Source organism: Dasypus novemcinctus, chromosome 13 (assembly GCF_030445035.2).
Source record: "Dasypus novemcinctus isolate mDasNov1 chromosome 13, mDasNov1.1.hap2, whole genome shotgun sequence".
Taxonomy (NCBI): Eukaryota; Metazoa; Chordata; class Mammalia; order Cingulata; family Dasypodidae; genus Dasypus; species Dasypus novemcinctus.
Genome location: NC_080685.1, coordinates 63,099,445 through 63,124,734, shown reverse-complemented (window position 1 = coordinate 63,124,734; position 25,290 = coordinate 63,099,445). Strand labels below are relative to the sequence as shown.

Below are 25,290 nucleotides of genomic sequence, written 5' to 3'. Positions count from 1 at the left end.
GGAGTAGAGAGAAATACAGAAATTCAAGTTCTTGAGAAAAACTGGATCATCCTGTTGATTTGGTGGATAGAATGTGATTTTAAAAAGTTACATGTGAAAATGGAAAAAAAAAAAGGCTCTGGGAGTGGATGTGGCTCAGACAATGGGCGCCTGCCTCCCAGTGGGAAGTCCTAGGTTCTATTCCAGTGCCTCCTGAAGAAGAAACAAACAGACAAGGAGCAGACAAGGAGCAGATAAGGAGCAAAAACAACTAGCAAACAGACAAGGGAGTCATCTCAGGGGGTGGGGGGAATAAAGGATTAGAAAAATAAATAAAATACTCATTAGTAGATGTATGAACAACCTTATGCCAACAAAACTGAAAATTTGGATGCAATGGAAGAATTCCCAGAAAATTCAAGTAACCAAATTAACACAAGAAGAAGAAAATCCAAATGATCTTACAATGATTAACATAACTGAACCCACATTTTAAAATCTTTTCTCAGAACATTAACACTAATCTTATAAAAATATCTCTAAAAAACTGAAAGAAAATAATGATCCTCTAAGTCATTTCATGATTTCAATAGAATCTTGATATTAAAACTTGACAAGAATGTCAAGAAAAGAAAATTAGAGGCCAATTTCACTTGCAAATTAAAACAATGAGACATCACTACATACTTATCAGATTGGCTAAATCCAAAACACTGACAACACCAGATGCTGCAAGGATGTAGAAAACATGAAACTCTCATTCATTGCTATGAGAATGAAAAAGGATACAGCCACTTTGGAAACAGTTTGGCCTTTTCTTACAAAATTAAAGATAGGCTTACCATGTGATCTAGCAATTGCACTCTCAGGCATTTACCCAACTGAATTGAAAACTGATGCATACAAAAATCCTGCACACAAATATTTATGGCAGCTTTATTCATAATCGCCAAAACTTGGAAGCATCAAAAATTTCCTTCAATATGTAAAAGAATAAACAAACTGTGCTAAGTCCATACATTGGAATATTATTCAACAAGAAAAGAAATGTGCTATCAAGCCTTGAAAACGCATGTGGAAAACATAATTGTATACTGCTAAGTGAAAGAAGCCAGTTTGAAAAGGCTACATACTATAAAAATCCAACTATATAACAGTGTGAAAAAGGAAAATCACTATAGAGACAGTGAAAAGATCAGTGGTTGCCAGGGGTTTAGTGTAGAGAGACGGGGAGGAATGAATAGATGAGTAAAGGACATTTTTTCATATTGTTTGCCCTCTTGTATGGGCACAACTTATGGCACCCCAAAACAATTAAAATAGTAACATAAAAGATCCCATACTGATGTGGGCTATGTGTGGGAGGCTCTTTGTCTCTTCAAAGATGACCTAAGCTGTCTGACTTGTGGGTGTGAGACAGTAAGCAGCTGCAATCCTGCCCTTAGTGGCCATGGCAACGACTCCAGTCCCAGGAAACAGTTTAACAATGCAAAGTCTATAATCTTTAAGTATTCAGGGGAAATGCAAACCGAATATGCTAAAAGCTTATCTAGAATGTATGAAGTCCATGCCAAAAGCTTATCTAGAACATATGAAGTCCACACTAAAAGTTTACCTAAGATGTGGAAGATATATATGCTAATTCAAGCCTATTGAGAACTGAAACAAAGGGACCATTTAACCTTTCCTCTCTGTATAAAAGAATCTTGAAAGTCTTGTTGGGGGCTCGGGATTGAAACAGAAACCTCCCGAGTCTGGCCGGCCGTCAATAAACCATTTTTCCTTCTCAAAATCATTCCAGAGTCCTGGCCTCTCTATATGCAAATAATTAAACCTCTCTCAAATTCTACAACAATACCACCAATCACCATAAAAGGCAGAATAATAATGAATAAGTTTGAAATGCTGTGATAATTATCCATATGTGGCAAAGAGACATGAAGTGAGCACATGCTGTTGGAAAAATGTTGACAATAGACTAGCTCCATGCAGTGTTGCCGCAAACCTTCAATTTGTAAAAACCAATATTTGCAGAGGGCAATAAAATGAAATGCAATGAAATGAGGCCTGCCTGTATTGAGCAAATAAACAAGTTTCATGGTTTCTATTTTATACTTTTTCATCTCCTTTAAATAGGATAGACACACTGACCAATGGAACTGAATTGAAAGTTCTGATATATATATCCTCATATTTACAGTCATATGATACTCAACAAGGCCACCAAACCCACTCAACTGGGAGAGAATGGCCTCTTCAACAAACGGTGCCTAGAGAACTGGATATCCATATGTAAAAGAATGAAAGAGGATTACCAACTCACACCTTACACAAAAATCAACTCAAGATGGATAAAAGACCTAAATATAAGAGCCAAGACCATAAAGACCTTAGAAAGCAATGTAGGGAAACATCTATAGGACCTTGTAATAGGAAACGGCTTCATGAACTTCACACCCAATGCACGAGCAGCAAGAGAACAAATAAATAAATAGAACTTCTTCAAAATTAAAGCCTTTGCACTTCAAGAAAGTGAAAAGAGAGCCTACCCAATGGGAGAAAATATTTGGTAACCACATATCTGATAGGAGATTAATATCCTGCATATATAAAGAACTCCTATATCTCAAAAATAAAAAGGCAAACAACCCATTTTAAAATGGGAAAGAGACTTAAATAGACATTTCTCCGAAGAATAAAAACAAATGGCTAAAAGCACATGAAAAAATGCTCCAAATTGCTAGCTGTTAGGGAAATGCAAATCAAAACTACAATGAGATACCATCTTACTCCCATGAGACTGGCAGCTATCAAAAAAACAGCACTACAAGTGCTGAAACAGCACTGCAAGTGCTGAAGAGGATGTGAAGGAATGGGAACACTCATCCACAGCTGGTGGGAATGCAGAAGGACCCAGCCATTCTGGAGGACAGTTTGGCAGTTTCTCAAAAAACTAGCTATAGATTTACCATATGACTCAGCAATTCCACTACTGGGTGTGTACCCAGTAGAACTGAAAACAAGGACATAAACTGATAAATGCACATCAATATTCACAGCAGCATTGTTCACTATTGCCAAAAGTTGGAATCAACCCAATGCCCATCAACAGATGAATGGATAAATAAAATGTGGTATATACTACAATGGAATACTCCTCAGCTGTAAGAAGGAATACATTACAAACACATGTGATAACATGGATGAATCTTGAGAACCTTATGTTGAGTGAAGCAAGCCAGGCATTGAAAGACAAATACTGTATGACATATCTGATATGAAATAAGTAAACCACGTTGTCTCAGAGACTAGAAACTGGATGATAGCCTTAAAGGAAGTTGCGGGCAGAGGAACGTTGCAAGCTGACACCCACATGGGTGAAATCTATGATAAGCTGGAGGTAAGTTATTTGTAGAGGGAAGGGATAAAATGGGGGCATAGGGTTACCTTTGGGTGGAGCTTTGAGGGCTTAAGGGAGGCTAGGGATGGGAGGATGGGTCAGATGGCCCAAGAAATTGGGGGAAGTGTGGGGCAACATTTGGACATAGGAGATTGTCAGGTATGTGGTTGAAATTATAATGTTGAGAAAACTCGTTAGAAAAATATAATAAGGAAGTTTACCTGTTAAAGATGCTTAAGGGGGGACATCTGACACAGGGCTGGCTTCCAGCGAGTGAGTGCTCATTTTGTCATAGTGGGTTGAGTGAGTGCTCATTTTGTCATAGTGGGTTACATCATTGGGTGGAGATCCATACAATGAGTGTGAAGGTGTTCCCATATCCTGGGGAGGATTGATGTTCTCAAACAGAGGGAATTGTGTCCCTTGAGAGAATTGGTGGCTTCCAATGGGTTAGGAGAGTCCAGTATGTCAAGCCCTCAACATTGTTGCAAGTATATGTTAATATGGTCCTTCAAGTAATGAAGATTGATTGTCACTGTGGGAGCTGTGGGGAGGGGGAGAGAGGTATTGAATAGATGGAATCAGGGTAACTGGGGCAATGGAAGTGTACCACAATCATGCAGTGATGGATATAGGACATGTTAAATTGCACCAAAAACGTATAAAAGTCTATAGGCTAAAATGTAAACCATAATGTAAAACATAAGAGAACAAGCTAAATGCTTGGAGTGATGCCCTTGAGTAGATCGGAGGGGATGGTTGCTTACTTAGGAGCAAGAATAGTCAGCTTGCTCCCTGCAAAAGAGCATATGAGGTCAGGGGAGTTTGCTTGGGTGATTTAGTGGTGAAAAGCTGTGAAAGTTCTCTTCTGGTTGCTTCTGCTTTCTCAGGGAAAAGAAAAACACACTGAGAAAATCATTAGGATTAATGAAGTGGAAGTCCCCAGGTGCTCAAAAATTTGAGTCAGGATAATGAAGGGAGAATATGTGTGTACATTTTAAAAGACACTAATGAAATGAACACCTGTGTTCAAGATAGTGGGAACATCTGTGGGAGGTTGGGGGCATGACTGAAGAGCAGCTCCTGGGTTCTCTGGGTTTTGCAATTTTCTATTTCATGACTTGGCTGCTGGGTACACAGTTACTAGTATACTTATTTGTATGTGTACTGGGCCTCACAGCAAAAGACTTGGAACAAAGATAATAACTTTAAGAAAGGAAAAAAAAAAAAGACTTGGAACAGCAGCCTGAAGGTCACCACGCTCCTCCCTGCATTGAAGGGGAACAGAAAGTCAGGCAGCCATTCCATTGGGCTGCACAAGCATTTTTATTTGTGGGCTCTCATACAGGGTTGGGGAAGCGGGAAGTCAAAGAAGGGCGAAACTGAACTTCCTGTCATTCTGGGGCATAAGGGCTTGAGCTGATTTGACATCAAAGAACTTGTATCTTGCAACTAGGTGACAGGTTGTGAACAGTTCATAAAAGATAGGTATAAAAAAAGTTTTTACAAACAAAAAAGTAATTAGAATATTAAAATTCCAACAGATAAATAGACAAAGGACATGAACAGTTCAAAAACTAGTACAAATGGGGAGAGGATGTGGTTCAAGCAGCTGAGCACCTGCTTCCCACATGAGAGATCCTGGATTTGGTCCCTGGCGCCTCCTAGAAACAAAAAAACAACAAGCAAAACCAATGAGAAAACCAACTCAGGGTAGCTGATGTGGCTCAGTGGTTGAACATTGGCTTCCCAGATTTGAAGGCTGGGTTTAATTCCTGGCCCCGGTATCTCAAAAAAATAAAAATAAAAAAATAAAAAAAAGTACACATGATCAATAAATATATTAAAAGATGCTCAGCTACTAATTAAAGGCCTATAAATAAGAATGGCATTTTATTTTTCATCTCCTAGATTGGCATCTTAAAAATGTATAATGCCTGTTGTTGGTTCACATGTGAGGAACCAGACACTCATTGATACTGTTGGTGAGAGTAAAAATTGGTACTATGTTGTTGGAGGGAGAAAACATAACATTTCTTAAACTTTTACTCAGTACTTCCATTTTGAGAAAGTTATTTCTAGGAACACACAATTTCAAAATATGTATGCTTTTTGTAGCATGGTTTTTTAAAGTGAAAGATGGAACAACTCAAAAGTCATCAAGGCAGACATGACTCAGCCTCATCTCAGTTCCTTTTCCCCATTTCATTAATCTCTAGTCCAACTTGGCTGACTGCAGTGCTTGAACTGGACCATGCTTTTACTTATTTTAAGACTCTACACATATCTAGAAATGTCATTTTCTGGAAGAAGTCTCCTCCATAACCCACTTAACTAATTAGGGTCTTCCTGTAGTGAGAGACACTCCTCATAATTACATAATATATAGCAATAAAAATAATGGCTAATCCTTTTATATAGCACTTACTATTGCCAAGCATTGTCCTAAAACATATATTAACTCACTTAATCCTCACAACAACCCTAGGAGGTAGGCATAACTTTTATTCCCATTCCAAGAATGAGAAAATTGAGGTACAAATCGTTTTCCCAACACCGTTCCAGTTCCAGGAATCTGGTTTTGATGTTTTTGGTTTTTGTTTTCTGTCTTGCTCACAAAATTATAGGTGCTGTGAGGGCAGATCCTATGCTGCATGTTCATTGCTATATTTCTAGCACTTGGCAGAGTACCTGTCATTGAGCAGATTCTAGAAAAGTATGATGAATGAATGAGTTAGTGAGTGAAGTAGTTGAATAAATTCATACAATGGACACTTTATGGCAGTCAAAAACAGCAAAGCAGATATATATGTCCTGATATGAAATGATATCCAAGATACATTATAAAGTATATAAAAGTGAGTTACAAGTAGAACATATAGCATTAAAAATGATAGAAATTATATTATGTAATTACATAATTAAATTATATGATGGAAATGTGAGAAATTATATACATATGTTAAAATACATATAGAAAAATAATCGGAAAGGCAAGTTCACAAAGCACTTACCAATATTATCTCTTAAGAGATTTTCACTTCTACACCGTATATTCCTGTTATTTTTATTACTTCTTTAATAATAGCATGTAATAATTTTGTAAGTGGAAAATTTTTTAAAAAGAATTTCCTAAAGACCAAATTACACAACATGAGGAAATAGCTTTGCAAAATGGGAGATCTAGCAGTCCCTTAGACTAATCTTTCCACCCTTGCTGGCTCCCTGAGCAGAAGCTGCTGAGCTGGCACCCTTCTCTAGTCAGGCGGGGGCTTGACATTGCACCCAGGAGTTCTTGCTAGTCCCCAGGCAGACATAGGCACCACAGGAAGAAGTGAGCTTTGTAGCGTCTTATCCAGGCTAACGCTTGTGGCTGAAATACCAACAGGGAGGGGGAGTACAAAATGAAGTGACTTACTGTCCTTGTTATTGTGCATTTCCATGTGAAGATACTCTTCAAATTCCTGGCGCTTAGAGGGGTCCAGCATAAATCGGCGGTACTTGCAAAAGCTCTTGATAAAGCTGACCATTTTAAGCCAGCCCCTCTTCTGAGGAAAGAGAGGGGTAGGACATATTCAATAGCAGGCCTGCTGTGCGCTGAGAGTCTACTGTCTGCCAGAAACTTGACATTCACTACATAGAATCCTCATAAAATCCATGCGCAGGAATAATTTTTAGCTCCAATTTCAAGGTGAGGAAACTCAAATTAGACAGCTTGGATGAACTGCCCTAGATTAAGCTGCTTATGGGTGGAAGGATCAGGCTTCAACGAGGCCATTACCCCAGCTCCTCCCACCAGCCTCACAACAGTGAAGATTTATGAGTGGCAGAGTGAGTGTGGGAGAGAAAAACGAAAAAGTAGTAATGGCTCAGGCAGATTTTGAGATGAAATGAAGAAATAAGAAAATGAGTACAACCACTTCTAAGCATTTAAAAATGAAAAATATAATCCTATGGACACACTCACACACACTTGAAAATGTATTTTTTAAGTTTCTTCCTTCTTCTTCATAGGTGCCCATTTACCATTACCTAGTTCATTTTTTTCCTTGGAAAATTGGTATTCAGAGCCAGCAAGAATCTAATAGATCATCTAGTTCAGTTGTCTCATCCTACATAGAGGGAAACCAAATCTCAGCATGACTTAAGTGAATCAGTGGTGAAGCAGAAAAAGCACTATTTGGGATCAGAAACTTTGAGTGTAGCTTCTCCCTAACTGTATAATTTGGGCCAATTTACTTAACTTGCGGCTCAGTGTCTGCGTGTGTTCATTCTAAACAATAGCTTTTGGGTTGTGGTGAGGGCTAGAGATTACATACGTAAATCCCGACAAGCAGTGCTTGGCACAAAGCAGGCATTTGGTACCTGTTGCTTCCTTTTCTCTTTTCTTATCTAAGATCACAGAGCAAATCTGAAGACCTGAAATTAAAACTACGTGTCCTGGTTCCAGTTGTAGTCATCTTTTCAATGTCCTGTATGATCATTCATGACTCCCCAGCCTGGAGTGGATTCAGTGTGGAGGAAAAATGGAGACGGGGGCAGCGTGGAGCAGCACACTGTCATGTCTCCGGAGTATTGACTACATGGGCTCAGACACTATTTTCAGAGATATCTTAGCATGAATTTAGGAGTCAGGCAGAGCTGGGAGGTGATTATGTAAGGGGACATTTCTTTTTCTTTGTTAGAACCATGTAAAGAGACTTGAATAACATTCCTGCCACTTTCTTCCTTTCTTCTCTCCTCTCTTGGAGAAGGTGAGCAATAACTTACCAAGAAGGAAGCGGGCACGCTCAGCTCTCAGTCCTTTGCATCCCTCTCTGGCATTTGCTTGTCTGCAGGACATTCGTGTTCAGCCTGCCCTTTGTCACATACTCAGGGGCTCAACCTGACAAGGGGAGGCCTAAATTGTTCGGTCATGCCAGTGATTTGACGGGTAAGTCAGTCTAATTAGGGCACAGAGAGGGTTAGCAAACCCCATTTGGCTTCACGACCAATCTGTGTCCTCCAAACTAGCTTCTAGCAGTAATAAAACTGACATTTTGATCTCCATGTATCAGACTCCTGCGACTATCTCTCAGTTGGTTCTAATCATGGACAGAGAAGAGACTGGCTCCCTTAAGTTCCCAGTATAATAATTTCTCTGAGCCTCAGGTTCATCTTTGGGAAAACAGGGATTTAAAAACCTACCCCAAAAGTAACTGTTTTCGTGACTAAGTAGCCAACAATTAAGAACCATTTGTACGGGGGGCAATGCATAGGCAGTGGTTTTCTTGTCTCCAATGTCTTGTTTTCGCGTCCTTCCTCACTGACCTGTGATTCCTGCAGGTAATTTGTTGCTGTCTTTGAGAACTTTTTATGGGGAACCTGAGGTTCAGTTTCCATCTCCAGAGGACGAGGTGGGAACAGCTCTTGGTAATCTTTAAACCTGCCAGCAGGAAACAGAGAATATCAAAGAGGGCAAAAGCCTGCTGTATGTATATTAGAGCAAATTTACCTCAGCTTTAGCAGGAAGTCAAGTGGGAAAGGGGGCTAGTGAGATATTAAAAAACACCCCTGTTATCATTAATCCTTTGCTGATGCCAGCCTATCCTTCCTGATCAACACTGTATTGTTCTTTGTTAAGGCAAATTAATGGAAATATGTGTGTGTGTGATTATGTGTGTGTGCAGCTAGGTAGGTGGGTAAGTAGGTAAGCAGTAGGGTTCAGGATAAGTTTGGCTTTTTCTTTTCTAGGGAGGTTCTGGCAACGGGTTTTGAGAATAGATTCTGAGACTTCTGGATCAATGTGATTTTCAGAAGACAATAAATAGCTCCAGAAAGAATATTACCATCATGGGACATACTCACCACTTTTCTTCCAGAGATTTCATGACATAACTCTGGACTGTTAACAGTGTGGTTGTGCTGATATGACGCATGTGACTGATTTCTTTGATAAAAGGGACATTGCACTGCAGCATTTCTTCTAAAAATATATGTGAGAGAGAAAAAAAGCCATTATCCTCTTGTCTACCTTTTCTGAGGTGGCTGCTGTTTTCTTCATTTTAGAGCCTCATAGCCCCCTATTCTCAATCCACCTGTACTCCGGGCCATCCACAATGTCACAAGCATATTTAGAAAGTTATGGACTAGTTCCATTAGAATGTCAAAGATGAGTAGAGACACATTTATGCAGTTTGTTTGACTTTATCTTTTTAGAGGATAGGAGAGTCTCTGGGCAGATGGAGAATGCAAGATTACAAATAAGAACCATGTGGCAATATGATTCTCCAGGTGTCTAATGACTGCTGTGTGTAATATGACTTGGAAAGTTAGCAAGGGCAGGGTCTGGTACTTCTCTTTTTTCTTCTATCTCATTCAAATTGAGGCACAAAACTTATCCTGGCCCAACAAATAAATATTTCTTACTAATAATTTCCTTATAAATAAAGACTTGCAAATTTTACCTCTTTTTCTATTTTCATAAAATGTATAAACTTATCTTGGTTTACCACAAGCAAAAAAACAAATTAACAAACACAAAAACTATTTCCCTTCCCCATCTATTCATCTGTATGAAAATAGGAGGCTTTGTTCTCGTTGCTGTTGCTCTAAATTTATTTACCTCCAAGGTGGGATCATGCACACCCTCTTTTTTCCCCTCTAGAATTACAGGTCAATACTAGACTTGCAATTTCTGTTTCTTAACAAGATGAATTTACTCAGGCCAGATCTACCCTCCCACCTTAGGCAACTAGAAAACAAGACAAAATTCACAAAACAAAGATTTTCAAGCAGAGAGGTCTCCTTCCCAGACCAACTCTCTTCACAACCTATGGACAGTGGATGCTCCAAATTGCATACAGTTAATCTTTGCTTTTGTATCAAACTCCAGCCTAGTTCATTTGAGGGCCAAAAGACTTGGACTTGAATTCAAACCCCTTTTCTGTGTTTTACTGTTTCATTCTTAAAATAGAGCCATTTGTCCCTAACTTACAAGGTTATTTTCAGGATTAAACAAAAATAAACAAGAGGACATATGTGAAAGTGCCTTGGCTTCCTTTACAGGATTACTACTTTGGCTTTACTGTTGCTATAATTCTCTGCTCACTCTGTCCCTCTTCCTCTGTTTCTCAACAAGGCCCCACGTGGCCTCTGCTCTTTCAGGGATCTCACAGGAGACACTCTTTTGGGAACTGCTCTGCTCAGCTCTAAGGGGAGAAGCATCAGAAGATGGGGTGCATACCAGGAGGGATTCTGCCATGGAAGTAAGTCTTGATTACATTTTCAACGAGAGGCTTGTAAACCTTTTCATTGGTCTCAGTAGTGATCTTCTGTATGGCCATCAGGAATTGCAACGGGTTTTCCGACTTCCGTTCTTTGAGGAAGGCCTTGAAGAATTCCAAGTGCTGTGTATTTACGAGGACTTCCATTAAGTTTCTGGTAAACAAGAGAGCATCATTGAAGGAGAGAAAGGGATGATGACCCTGGCTTTTGCTCTGATTAGGAAATGGGAAAGGGGATCTCCTGGACTACAGGGCCTTTAGGCATGTGTGAAGGACACAGTGGATGTGTGGGTTGATCTATTTCCTTGGAGATAAATTTGAACCTTTATATATCCTTCCTAGGCTTAGTCCAGTCATTGACAACCCCAACAAAGAGTGGGTTGGGGAGTATTTAAAAAGGAAATTATTTTCAAGGGACCTCTTTTTTGTATCATAGATTTAAATCAGTTCTTTATTGGCAGCCATATCTGAGAGGCACAACATGACTGATCTGGCAGTTATTGATCAATATTTTTAAACTTTCTTTGCTGACTTCTTTCACTGTAGGTGCTGCTAATATTTCATCCTCAACCCTCTTTTCTTTTGCCTTATGCTTTTTCCCAGGGTATCTCCACCTACTCTGCAGTTTTAATTTTCATTGATATAAGGAAGGTTTATAAAACTCTCTCTCTAGTGCCAAATATCTTCCCTGAGCTCCACTTCCAAATTTCAAGTACCCATTGAATCTCATATTTAGGTGATACTGTTTTTTTTAAACTTTTACACACACATCTGCAGTTGATCAAGTTGTTCTTTCTCTTTGATTTACCTATATCAGGGAATAGTGCCACCATCAATCTAATTTCCCAAAATAGAAAATCAGGAATTATATTTACATTTCCTTTTCCAACCATTGCCAACTTACACATCTGTCACCAAGTTCAATTGATTCTACCTTTATAATTAAAAAAAAACTTTGTTAAAGTATAATAAAGTCACCTGTTTTCAAGTTACAATGTAATGATTTTTCAGTAAGTTGAGTTGTGCAACCATCACCATATTCCAGTCTTAGCACTTTCCTATAGCCCTAATAAAAGCCCTTTTGCCTGTTTACAGTTAATCCCTGTTCCCAAATCAGCCCCAGCCCAAGAATTTACTTTTTGTCTCTAAAGGTTTGTCTTTACTAGATATTTCATATAAATGGAATTTAAAGATATATGATCTCTTATTCTAGCTTTTTCACTTAGTGTAATGTTTTTGTGGTTCATACACACTGTAGTGTCTCTCAGTAGTTTGATCAGTTTGATCCTTTTTATTGCTGAATAATAGAGCATTGTATGAACATAATGTATTTTGTTTATCCATTTGCTATTTGAGTTTCCATTTTTGGAAATTATGAATAATGCTACTGTGAACATTTGTATGCAAGTCTTTGAGGAGAAATATGCTTTCATTTCTCTTGGGTAGATACTTAGGGTGGAATTGCTGGATCCTGTTGAGGAATGCCTTGAATAACTTCAAGTTGTATGTGTACTTTCTAAGAAACTGCCAAACTTGTTTTCAAAGTGGCCATATCATTTTATATTCCCATCAGCAATGGATGATGTTTCATCACATCCTCACTAACATTTGTCATTATCTGTCTTTTTAATTACAGACATAGAGTAGGTGTGAGGAGATATCTCATTGTGGTTTTAACTTAATTTCCCCAGTGGCAAGCAATGCTATTTTTCACATGAAAAATAGTCATCCATGTATTTTTGCTGGTGAATATCTTTTTAAATCTTTTGCCTATATTTTAGTTGTTTTTTGACTGACTGATTTGTAAGATTTCTTTATATATAGTAGATATGTCCTTTCCTAGATATGTGATTTAAAAAAAATTTTCCCCCCATCTCTAGCTTGACTTTTCATTTTCTTAGTGTATCTTTTGAAGTGCAAAACTTTTGAAGTTTGATTAAGTCCAATTTATCAATCCATTTTCTTTTATGATTTATGGTTACTGTTGTATCTAAGCAGTTTTGCCTAACCTAAAGTCATAAAGGTTTTCTCTCATTTTTTAATCTAAATTTCTATAATTTTAGCTATTACATTTTAGAGCTCTGATTTATTTTGAGTTAATTCTTGTGTTTGGTGTGAAATAATGGCCTAGGTGCTTTTTTGCTTTTTTTTTTTTAATGTGACTATCCAATATCCCAGTACCATTTTTTGAAAGACTATCCTTCTACCATTGAATTGCCTCAGTACCTCTGTGGAAAATTAATTAACCATAAATAAAAGGAATTATTTCTGTTGCAATTCTGGCCCATTGATCTATATATCTGTTCTTATGCCAGTAATACTGTCTCAATTACTGTAAATCTATAGTAAGTTTAGATATAAAGATGTGAAAGTCCTCCCACATTACACTTTCTTTTAAAAAAATTAGTGCCAGGACCTCTGCATTTCTATATAAATTTTAGGATTAGTTTGTCAATTTCTGGGAAAAAAAGCCTTGCTGGAATTCTTATAGGGATTATGTTGATCTATAATCAATTTGAGAATTGTCATTTTAACATTATTGAGTCTTCTAATCCATGACCATGGAGTATCTCTCCATTTATTTAAGTCTTTAATTTCCCTCAGCAATATTTTAAAGTTTTTAGTGTACAACTCCTGCACTTCTTTAGTTAAATTTATTCTATGTTTTTTATTCTCTCTGATGCTATTATGAATGCAATTTTCTTAATTTCATTTTGGAACTGTTAATTTTTGGTTTACAGATATGCAATTGATTTTTGTATCCTGTATGTACTTGTTGAATTTGTTTATTAGATCTAATAGGTTTTCTTGTAGATTTCTTACATGCAGGCTTATGTAATCTGTGAATTAAGACAATTTTTCTTCTGCCTTTCCAATCTACATTTTTTACTGATGGTATTTGCTAAAACCCCAGTACAATGTTGAATAGAAGTGGTAAGATAGACATCCATGCCTTGTTCTCTGTCTTAGGGGGGAAATATTTAATCTATTATCATTAAGTATGATGCTCGCTATAGTTTTTTTAACAGACACCCTTTATCACGATGACACGGTTCCCTTCTGTTCCAAGTTTATTGAGAATGATGGTCATGAATGGGTGTTAGATTTTGTTTGATGCTTTTTTCTGCCTCAATTGAGATAACCTATGGTTTTCCCCCATTATACTAGTCATATGGTGTATTGAATGAATTGATTTTTGCATGTCAAATCAATGTTGTCTTCTTGGGATAAATTCTGCATGGTCCTGGTATATAGTCCTCTTTATATGTTCCTGAAATTCAGTTTACTAATATTTTTTGGAGAATTTTTGCATCTACATTCATGAGGCTATTGGTCTGTACTTTTCTTTTGATGTCTCTGTCTTTGAAATAAGAATAATAATAGTCTCATAGAATAAGTTGGGAAGTTTTCCTTCTTCTATTTAGTTGAAGAGCTTGTGGACTACTGGATTATTCTTCTTTAAATGTTCTTAAATTTGTCACATACCCTTAGATAATTTACAGAGTTCTGAAGTTGTTATTGACAGTTTTTCCCAGTTGTATCATTCCGGGGAGAAGATTAGCAAATTCTCACTCCACCATTCCAAAGTCTGATTCTTCAGGGTTTTGTTTGTTTTATTTTGTTTTGTTAAATACATATCCTTCCTTCCAATGCCGCTTCTGCTGTTTAATTCAGACCTTTAATATCACTTGCCTCAACAAATAACTGCAACAATTTTCAGTTATTTCTGTCTTCAGTCTCTGGATCTCTAATACCCTATAATATCATTGCTATTGCTGCCAAGTAATATTTTTTAAAACCTTATAACCCAAACCTGCTACCTCCTATCCCAGTAGATCACAAAATGTGTCCCCATTGCCAATGAATCAATGCAAATTCCTTAATAATGAGATCAAGGCTTTTTTTTGCTACTGGTCTCAACATAGCTTTTGGAACTTATGTTTTATATTCCTTCACCCTATGTATTCTATGCTTAAACACCACTAAACTATTTTCAAGTCATTGAACACTACTTTCACATTCATAATTTTATATTGTTGTATCATTCCTTCAGCTTGGAAAGTTTAGTGTTAACCACAAAATACTCCCATTTATTTGGAACTGAATTCCTATAAGCAATTCAGGGTCTCGTGTAATACTCTAACTTTTCCCAATCTTCATTCAAGATTTCTTTCTCCTTTCCCTCATAGCAATTAGCTAAAATTTAATCATAACATTTTTAAGGTCTGCTTTATATTTTATTTAGTTATGTAATAGATTAAGATCAGGGATTATGACTTATTTTTGTATCATTACCACCCACAGAGTATCTCGGACTCTGCATATGATCAATAACTCTATTTATTACAATGAATAGGAGTGAGGGATAGGATTTAAGAGAATTGTGACAGTTATATCCCTGGGACCATTATGTTCTTAACAGAAGACATAAAAGTGGACTGACTATACAACCATGCATATTCCTCTAGAATTTAATGAACTTATTAAAGACTTCTGTGACTCTCATGATCAAGTAGTTGGGCAATAAATATTTCTGTGGACATAGTGGGGAGGGTTGAGTAGTAAAAATTGGAAGTGCCAAAAGAAGAAATGATTGAACCTCAGGCAATAAGTTCAGTTATTGGAGGGGAGGAAGACTAGAGTATTGAGGACAGACAGAGAACACATTACCCCTAATGAATATTATCAGTAATTGAAAATACTCTTGTGGAAACTTTTTTTATGTAAAAGATTCTGCCAGTGACAGGACCAACCCAATTTATATGTGATGCTATATCCACATAATCTAGATGTGTACCTTTCATATAGCTCATCATTAATAGATAATTAATTTACAATAATATTGGCTCATCCGTTATAACAAAAATACCACACTAATGCAAAATGTTCACAACAGGGAAAACCTCTGTGTGTGGGGAAGGGATATGGGATCTCTGTACTTTCTGCAAGATTTTTCTGTAAGCCTGCAACTGCTCTAATGAAAAATATATAATTACTGAATTAAAAATGAGTGAGAGAATGGCAAGGCTTTTAAAAAATTATAGTCAAGCTGGGAAAGTGGAAAACATAACCTAAAAAAGTAGTACATTATAGGTGCTTGGCATCTTCGGGGATTCAGGATTTCAGAGGAGGAAGAAGTCATAGCAGACATAAAATGTGTAGAACTTTTATGTAGAGGTGACACTTGTGCTAAGGTAAGTGGGAACAAAGGAGGGTGGGCACTCTTGGAAGACTAGGCCACAGAGCCTTTGCCTAGCAGCGGACCTTATCACAGGCTAACTCCAGGATGATGATAAAGGAAGAGATAGGAAGTAAGGAGCCATTTAGAAGTATTACATAACAATCCAGAAAAACACAAATATGAAGGTGTTTATTGTGGTGATATTTGTAATAATAAAAATTAAAGGCAATGTAAATGAAAAGGATATGGTTAAATGAATCATGCTATATCCATAGTATGGAATGAAATAATATCATATATCAACACAAAACATTATTGCATAATATATATTACATGTTGCCAGTTTTAGGAAATAATTATTTAAAACACAAAGTGATTTAAAATGCACTGTGCACATACGTGTGATGTATGGAAAATGGTTAGGAAACCCATATAAGGTAAGATAAATTCAGCATTAACTATGTTGAGATTAGTGAGAGAGCTTATGTCTGGAGAGGTGGGTATAACCAGATCTTGTATCTTACCTGGGTCTAATTGAGGGCTTTCTTGAAGGAACCTTTTTAAAGGACATTTTCCTTTGCGAACGCATAACCATCTTTGGTTCCTTGATAATTTCTACTGTAAAATCTAATGAAAAATGACAAAGTTGAGGAACATCATATTCTAAGGAACATTGCAGAGAATAAGAAAGGGCCAAGTAGCAAGGAAATGTATCAGATATTAAGTGCAGGTGGAAAAACTGCAGTCCCCATAACTGCTGCTATCTCAGGTCTTTATTGCTGAGAACAAAGATGTAGGGATAATTTCCACCTGAAATTTCCATCAGGTTGTGTTATGAAAGTCTGCTGGCCACTAGGCCTAGGCCCACCCTTCCTTAGAAAAACTGCCGAGACCAAGCCCATCAATCTCTCCTCCTTATTACAGAGTCAGCACCAAGTGTCATCCTTCCCCCAGCCAGCCATCTGTTCTGGGCCATCATCACATGACATTATGTTTTCCTTGACAACTCTGATATCCTTCTAATCCCTTTCACTTCCCCTATGGAATTCTTTCTCTGTAATTAGCAAACTCGTTTATAGTCTTGGCCCCTTTTTCAAGGGTTCCCTCTGCCTTCTTGCTTTAACTGAAACCATTCAAACCATTCTCTTTCCTGAGGATGCTTCTTCCACAGGTGGCTTCTCAATTGTTGTTTGTTTATGCTATCACATCATGATTCAGAGTCAGTGTTCTGGTTCCCTACTGCCATCGGGAACCATTATTCCAAAATAATGTTTAAAGCACTAATATTAAGGAATAACAGATTTCAAGGATCTGTTACAAGATCCCTTAGAGGTTAATGTTGCAGAAGAAAAAATAGATTTTAAACTCATTAACAGCAAGGTTAATGTCTTATTCATCTTTGTAACAACCATTAAAAGGTCTAGTTATAAAATAAATGATTTACAAATGTTTATTGAATAAATGAATGAAACCTCAAAGGAAATTTTTGTGTGGGTTGGTGACAAACAGCATAGAAATATATATATAGCAATATATATTGACTCTAAAGAAATGCAATTGAATAGGTATAAAAATAAAATCCAGACTATGGAAGACTAGATATCCTAAAACAAAGCAAACCTTTCCAATACAAAACACCTGGAAAGGCTGGATAAAAATAGTACACTTTTAAAGTCCCAAGCTTGCAAGAAATTAAGACAAAACAAAACAAAAATATAGACTAGAAACAAAGAGGTTGATTTAACCAGAAAGGTAAGCTGACATCAATACTTCGGCTGTCCTAGAAGTATCTGCGATGTTAAAGTCACATTACAACAGAAGACAAAGCCATAGGCCTTTAGAAAATAGACAAAACTTTGGCACTGCTTCTGCTCGCAAGGAATTTGCCAATTACGAAAATAGCTACTAAGAAATTTAGCAGAGCTGTTGGCAGACTCTTGGGGCAGGAGAGGACAAAAATTAGAATTTGGGGATAGCACCCCAGGTTTAAATTAGGTTTCCAAGGAGTAAGAGGAAATTGGAAATTGTCCATCCTTCTACGGGAATGAAAAATCAACTTTTAATCACCTCCAATCCCTTAACTGGATGCCTCAAATTTAGTGTATGTCAGAACCAAAAGAAAATCTCTTGAGGAAAGTAACATCATATAGAGCCTCTAATTATCTCCACAAATTTTCACAGACAATGTCCACAAATCAATCAGAAACAATAAACTATTTAAACAGACTTGAACAAAAACCCAAGGGGGCAAAACCTGACATTTGACATGCACACAGGAAATGCTGCTAACAGAATTATCAAGTCTGGACTTAAAAATGACTATTATTAATCTAGTTCAATGAATTAAAAAACAAAAAGGAAAATTTCAGCATAGAACTGAAGATTAAAAAGAAACAATAGAAATTCTAGAAGTAAAAAGTTTAATGACTGGAATTAAGAATTACCAGATAGATCTAATGACAGGTTATATACAGTCAAAGAAATAATTTTTGAACTAGGAATTAGATCAGAAGAAAACATCTAGACTGAAAGATATAGAGGGAAAAAAATAAATACAGAAAAAAAGCATATGACCCTTGCTAGTAGTAGACTACAAGAAAGGCAGAAATGAAAGGACAGTAGACAGTAGCTAGAAGTTACATGAAAAAATAAAGAACACAGGTAAAAATATGAAAGCCAATATTATTGTATTTTTGGTTTGGTACTCCTCTTTTTTCCTTTATTATTTTAAAGACAAATGCATAAATCAATCATTATAAATCTATGTTGATATGTATATAAGGTGTAAAGATATAATTTGTGATAACATAAAAAAAGGTAGGGACCTGAACTGTGTAAGAGCAAAGTTCTTATACAATATTGAAGCTAGGTTGGTATCATTCAAACTAGGTTGTCATAAATTTAGGATAACTGTAATTCCCAGGGTAACCACTAAGAAATAACTTAAAAGTATACAGGAAAGGAATTGAAGAGGGAATCAAAATGTTACAGTAGGGGGAAAAATCAGTTAATCATAAAAGAAGGCCATAACTAAGCAACTGAGGAACTAAAATGGTTTAAGACATATAGACAACAAATAGCAAAATGACAGAAATAAGTCTTTCCTTAACAGTTGTCCCTTTAACTGTAAATAGATTAAACTCTCCAATGAAAAGGCAAAGATTGCAAGATTGGATACAATAAACATGATCCAACTGTCTATAAGAAACTCACTTTAGATAGAAAAAGATAGTCTATGCAAATAGTAACCAAAAGAGAGCTGAGGCAGCTGTTGCACTTCAATACCCAACTTACAATAATTGATAGAACAGTTGGACAGAAGAAAATAGAAGAATTAAACAACACTATAAACCAACTAGACCTAACAGGCATATAGAACAATCTACCCAACAACAGCAGAATATGCATTTTCTCAAGTACATGGGGGACATTCTCCAGGGTAGACCACATGTTAGATCACCAAAAAAGTCTCAATAAGTTTAAAAAGATTGAAATCATATACCATAATGTCTTCTCCAATAACAATGGACTGAACTAGAAATCAATAACAGAAGGAGAAATAGAAAATGCACATGTGTGAGGAAATTAAACACACTTTAAAATAATTTGAGTCACAAAAGAAATCACAAGAGAGATTAGAAAATAGTTTGATATGAGTGAAAATGAAAACACAACATAAAATTTATGGGATACAATAAAAACAGTGCTCAGAGGGAAATTTATAGTTCTAAATGCTGTGCTAAAAGAAGCTCTCATATCAGTAATTTAAGTTTATAGTTTAAGGAACTAGAAAAAGAGCAAACTAAACCCAAAGGTAGTCTTCTAAAGAGGGAAATAAAAATAGAGAATAAAAACAGAATAGACAGAGATAAAATAGAGAAAAAAAGGATTATAGATTATATAAGGATTATAAGAGAATGCCTACCATGAGCAACTGTATGAAATCAGATTAGATAACACAGATGAAATAGACAAATTCCTAGAAACACACAATATAGATGAAAAAATCTTCAACAGATTACTAGCAAATCAAATTCAGCAGCATACTGAAAGAATTATATACCATGACTAAATGGTATTTATCCCTGGTATACAAAGGTGGTTCGACTTATGAAAATTAATAAATATAGTACACCACATTGATAGAATGAAAAAGGGAGAACATGATCATCTCAGAAGATACAGAAAAAGCCCTTGACAAAGTCCAACAAATTTTTATGAGAAAAACAATCAACAGTGCTTTAAATGGAGATATTTTTAGTGAATAGGAATAGAAGAATACTTCAACATAATAAAGGTTATTTATGAAAAACCCACATCTAACATTATACTCAATGGCGAAATACTGAAAATCTTCCCTCAAAGATCAGGAACAAGGCAAAGATGTTTGCGCTCACCTCTTCTTTTCAACATTGTTCTGGTAGTTCTAGCCAGAGCAACTAGGTAAGAAAAAGAAAGAAAATGCATCTAAAGTGGAAAGTCAGAAGTAACACTATCTCGAGTTACAGATGACATGACCTTATATATAGAAAATTCTAAAGAATATACAAAAGAACTATTATTGCTAATAAATTCAACAAAGTTGAAAGATACAAGATCAGTATGTGAAAATCAGTTGTATTTTTGTACACCAGTGTGACAGTTTGAAGCTTTTCATGGATCTCAGAAAAGATCATGTTTTTGGAATTAATCCATTCCTATGGATGTGGGACCCTTTGATTGGATTCAGTTGGGGAACTTTGATTGTATTATTTCTGTGAGGCATGACCCAGGGTGGTGGGTCTTGGTCTCTTGCTGGAGTCCTCTATAAATTGGAGAAACATGCAGTGACACACAGAAAAAAAAAGTGGCAAAAAAAAAAAAAAGTCTGAGAGAGAGGTGATGTAGACCAGAGACTGGAATCAGCAGAGCACAGGAACATGGAATGTGGCTCCCAAGAGGATGAAAGAGATGAGGCCCAGAAGTGAGGGGAGAGACAAGTCATATACCCAATATCCTACAGCTGAGCTTGGGGAAAAAGTAAGCCTGGAAGAGAAGACAGAGACACAGGTTGGCAGAACCACCAGAATGTCTTGCCATGTAGCAGAAGTACAGGATTATCAGCAGCTGACATTCAGTGAAACAGCATCTCTGATGAAGCCTTGATTTGGACATTTTCACAGCCTCAGAACTGTAAGCTTTTAATCTAATAAATTCCCATTATAAAAGCTCCATTTCTGGTATATTGTTCCCAGCAGCTTTTAGCAAACCAAAACATCTAGCAAAGAACAATTCCAATGATCAAAAGAGAAGTCTATTTACAATAGCATGAAACAGAGTAAAATATTTAGGAAAAAATTGAACCAAGGATGTGTAAGACCTACATGGAAAACTATACAAATTGCTGAAAGAAATTAAAGAAAGTCTAAAAAATGGAAAGATGTCCCATGTTCATAGATTGGAAAACTTAACATTGTTAATAAGGCAAGGGTACGCAAAGCAACCTACAGATTCAGTGTAATCCCTGTCAAATTCCAATGACCATTTTTGTGGAAATGGAAATATTTTCTTTCTATGTAGATTATGGATAGTTCTAAAAGAAGAAAAAAGTTATGCCAATGGAAAATGTTAATTGCATGTATGCAGACTCAAAAAACTGTTTCAATGTCAATGTTATTTTCTACATAATGAGATTAAAGATACCTTCAAGGTTACAACTTCATATGAAGTTGCAAATTATACCAACTAGCCTAAATAATCTTGAAAAAGAAAAGAAATTTTGAGGACTTACACTCCCCAATTTCAAAACTTATTATAAAAGTATAGTAATCAAAACAGTGTGGTGCTGGAAAAAGAGTAGACATATAGTTCAATGGAATAGAATTGAGAGTCCAGAAATAAATTGATACAGCATATATCTGATATGGGTCTCGTACAAAAAATATAATAAAGAACTCTTAAACTCAACAATGAAAAAACAACCCAATTAAAACATTTAAAGGGCTTGTATAAACATTTCTCTAAAGAAAATCTACAAATGGCCAAGAAGAGAATGGAAAGATGCTTGATATCATTGTTATTTGGGAACTGCAAATCAGAAGCACAATGAGATACAACTACACACCCACTAAGATGGCCATAATAATAATAATAAAAAAGAAAATAAGTGTTGGTGAGAATATGGAGAAATTGGGATGCTCATACATTGCTGGTGGGAAGGTAAGATGATGAAGCTTCCACAAAAATCATTTTGGCAGTGTGCCAAAATTTAAGCATAGTGTTATCATATGACCTAGCAATTCTACTTTAGGTATCTACTCAAAAGAATTGAATACAGGTATTCAAACAAACACATGCACACAAATATTTGTAGCAGCACTATTCACAATTGCCAACGGTAGAAATGACCCAAATGTCCATCATCTGATTAATGGATAAAGAAAATGTGGTATACCTATAAAATGGAATGTTATTCAGTCATTAAAAGGAGTGAAGTATTGATACATGCTACAACATGGATGAACTTTGAAAACGTTATGCTAAATGAAAGAAGCCAAACACTAAAGGTCACATGTATGATTCCATTTATATGGAATGTCCAGAATAGGTAAATCTATAGAGACAGAAAGGAGATTCAGGTTGCCAGGGGCTGAGGGGAGTGGGAATGAGGAGTACCTACTTAAGGCTATGGGTTTCCTTTTAGGGTGATGGAAATGTTTTGGAACTGATAGAGATGATGGTTATACAACATTGTGAATATAAGAAATAGCACATAATTTTACACTTTAAAATGATTCATTTTATGTTATATGAATTTTATCTCAATAAAAAAGCTACAACAATCCAAAGATATCAGATCTCCCCAAAGTGTTCTATAAATTGGGAGTTTAAAATAACGAAATTACCAACATAAAGCATAAACATGCAAAAACATGGTACTAAATATGTTGTGATAAGGACACTTGTTGCCAGTATGACATTTAAAGCAAGAAGGCAGAGCTGTGTCTTGTTCAACCTCAGCTGGGAATGTGTATGTAGGGCTGGCAGTTCGTTTTTTGCTGCTCTTGTGCATGTCCAGGAAAGACTGCAAAGTGCCATATATTGATTTTAGTGAGTAAGTGAATTTGCAAATATGGGATTGGTCAGTTATGAGGACTGACTGTATCTTAAGAAATACCAGTCATATATCAAATGTTCAATAGCTGCATGGAGCTAGTGACTCTTGCATTGACAGCACTGGTCTAGAGGTCCTGGTTCCCAGAGAGGGGATGCTTCTCCTTGCAGACACAGAAGGTGCTCCATCACTTCTATCTCCTCAAGCTAAGAGGCCAGAAAGCAAGGAGAAAGTCACTACACTAGCAGACATAATAGACCCTGATCAACAAGATCATCATTTACCCAGTGGGGGTGGGAAAGAATTCGTTTGGCACTCTTGGAATTCGCCTGTCCGCTTTTGATGATAAATTGACAAATGCAGCAGGCACAATGACCAGTGGCTCAGGCCCTTAAGGGAGGAGAGTCTAGCTCACAGACCAGGAAAGCCACCAAAACCAGCAGAGTGACTGGCTGCACATAGTGGGAATGTAGAATGGGTGATAGAGAAGGGAGAGGAGGATATTAATTATGGTCTCCAAACAAGCTGTGGGTGTGGGTTAACCTTTCTCATATATGTTCCCTAGGAAAAGAAACTAACTCCGCTCTTGGAGAAGCCATTCCAAGATGGAGTGAAATGTCTGAACAACGCAATGGACAGTAGTGGATGCTGTGGTGCGTGGCCCAGTTTCCACGTTAGGATTGGAGTACTCATTCCCACAGCTGCCTGGAGTGCTGGCTGCTGATGACTCACAGCTGAGGTCCTCTGTGGGCAAAGCCTTGGCCACAGGGCCCTGCCCTATCCAATGTTACATCCTCCCTGAGGACAGTCACATCCCATATGGGTCAATGTGGCACAGGCCCCTTGCCCCGGTAAGGGAAAACTCTAGAAGCCCATCTCAACTCCAGAGCTTCCTAGAAGATCTACCGAGGCCTCTTCTGACCGCCTCACAGTTCAGCACCTCTCTCTGCTCAGTCCTACTTTCCTCACTCCTTTACAGGTGTCATTTTAAGGGTACCCCCTAACAAATCTTCTGCCACAGACAGCTGATCTCAAGAAACCTAGCAGAAGATAAATACACATTATTTAAAACTCCCAGAGTGATAACTAGGTAAGAAGGTAGAAATGAAAAATCACCATCAAGAACAGAAATTTATGTTTGCATCTCACTTTCATGACGCCCTTCTGTGGATTTGTAGGCGGGAAAAGACATGGCAATTATACACTGACCATCTTTTCATTTCAAACAAAGCATGGTTCAACCTTTGCCTTTTGAGTTTGGAGATTCTCTCTTACCTGGTTGTCTCAATTTTTCCTTGAGTTTAAACACTTACCTATTTTAGGTGCTTTTTCACAATATATTTTATAGTCATCACTGATTCTCTGTATGGCCAATTTTGGATTCTTACAGCAGAGTTCCTCAAAGGTCATTTTGCTTATGTCTATTAGGGAAAAGCAGGGGTAGAGTCTAGTTGCCCACTCTGAGTTCAAAGATTCATATACTCTTTTTGGAAATTTTGCCTTTAAAATATTATTGAAATAGGACAATAATGTTTTAATGGGATGTTTTCATAAGGAATACAAGTTCCCTAGGAGAAATTAGAATCTAGGAAATACAGCCTCCACTCCCCTCCAGAGTGAAGGATTCTGCCCTTCTCAGGGAAACCAGACCATGGGAGTTTACAGCTTGAAGGATGCTAGGCTAAATGAGGTAAGACTGAAAGAGCTACTAGTTGTTTAACACACATACAGGAAGTAACTCATCCAAGTGAATGCTGACCCCTTCAGTGCAGCCATCTGTTGTAGGAAGGATGTAGAAATGTAGTTCAAAAATTCTGTACTGCTTCAAAGGACTTGATGCATTTAGGGATAATGCACGGCAAACCATCTACTAGGAACTTTTTCTTGGCTTTGTCTTTGAGAGTTACTTTAAGAATCAACAGCTCGGGAAACGGACTTTGGCCCAGTGGTTAGGGCGTCCATCTACCACATGGGAGGTCCGCGGTTCAAGCCCCGGGCCTCCTTGACCCGTGTGGAGCTGGCCCATGCGCAGTGCTGATGCGCGCAAGGAGTGCTGTGCTACACAGGGGTGTCCCCCGCGTAGGGGAGCCCCACGCGCAAGGAGTGCGCCCATAAGGAGAGCCGCCCAGCGCGAAGCAGGGAGCAGCCTGCGGAGGAATGGCGCCGCCCACACTTCCCGTGCCGCTGACAACAGAAGCAGACAAAGAAACAAGACGCAGCAAAAAGACACAGAAAACAGACAACCGGGGGGGGGGGGGGGGGGGGGAGGGGAGGGGAATTAAATAAATAAAAATAAATCTTAAAAAAAAAAAAAGAATCAACAGCTCAAATGTATGAATATCACCTATAGTTACAAATTATTGTCCTCTGA

At 37.2% G+C, this 25,290-nt stretch overlaps 1 protein-coding gene across 1 annotated transcript in view; it reads right to left on the bottom strand.

Moving 5' to 3' along the window:
• Positions 1-25,290, bottom strand: part of RGSL1 (regulator of G protein signaling like 1) — a 103,757-nt gene that overhangs the window by 49,786 nt on the left and 28,681 nt on the right. Inside the window, exons 10-15 of the mRNA XM_058309318.1 lie at positions 24,233-24,340; positions 16,351-16,453; positions 10,605-10,798; positions 9,227-9,344; positions 8,690-8,804; positions 6,798-6,927 (exon numbers count right to left, since the gene is read on the bottom strand). Coding sequence (XP_058165301.1) covers positions 6,798-6,927; positions 8,690-8,804; positions 9,227-9,344; positions 10,605-10,798; positions 16,351-16,453; positions 24,233-24,340 — 768 coding nt within the window. The remainder of the gene's footprint in view (positions 1-6,797; positions 6,928-8,689; positions 8,805-9,226; positions 9,345-10,604; positions 10,799-16,350; positions 16,454-24,232; positions 24,341-25,290) is intronic.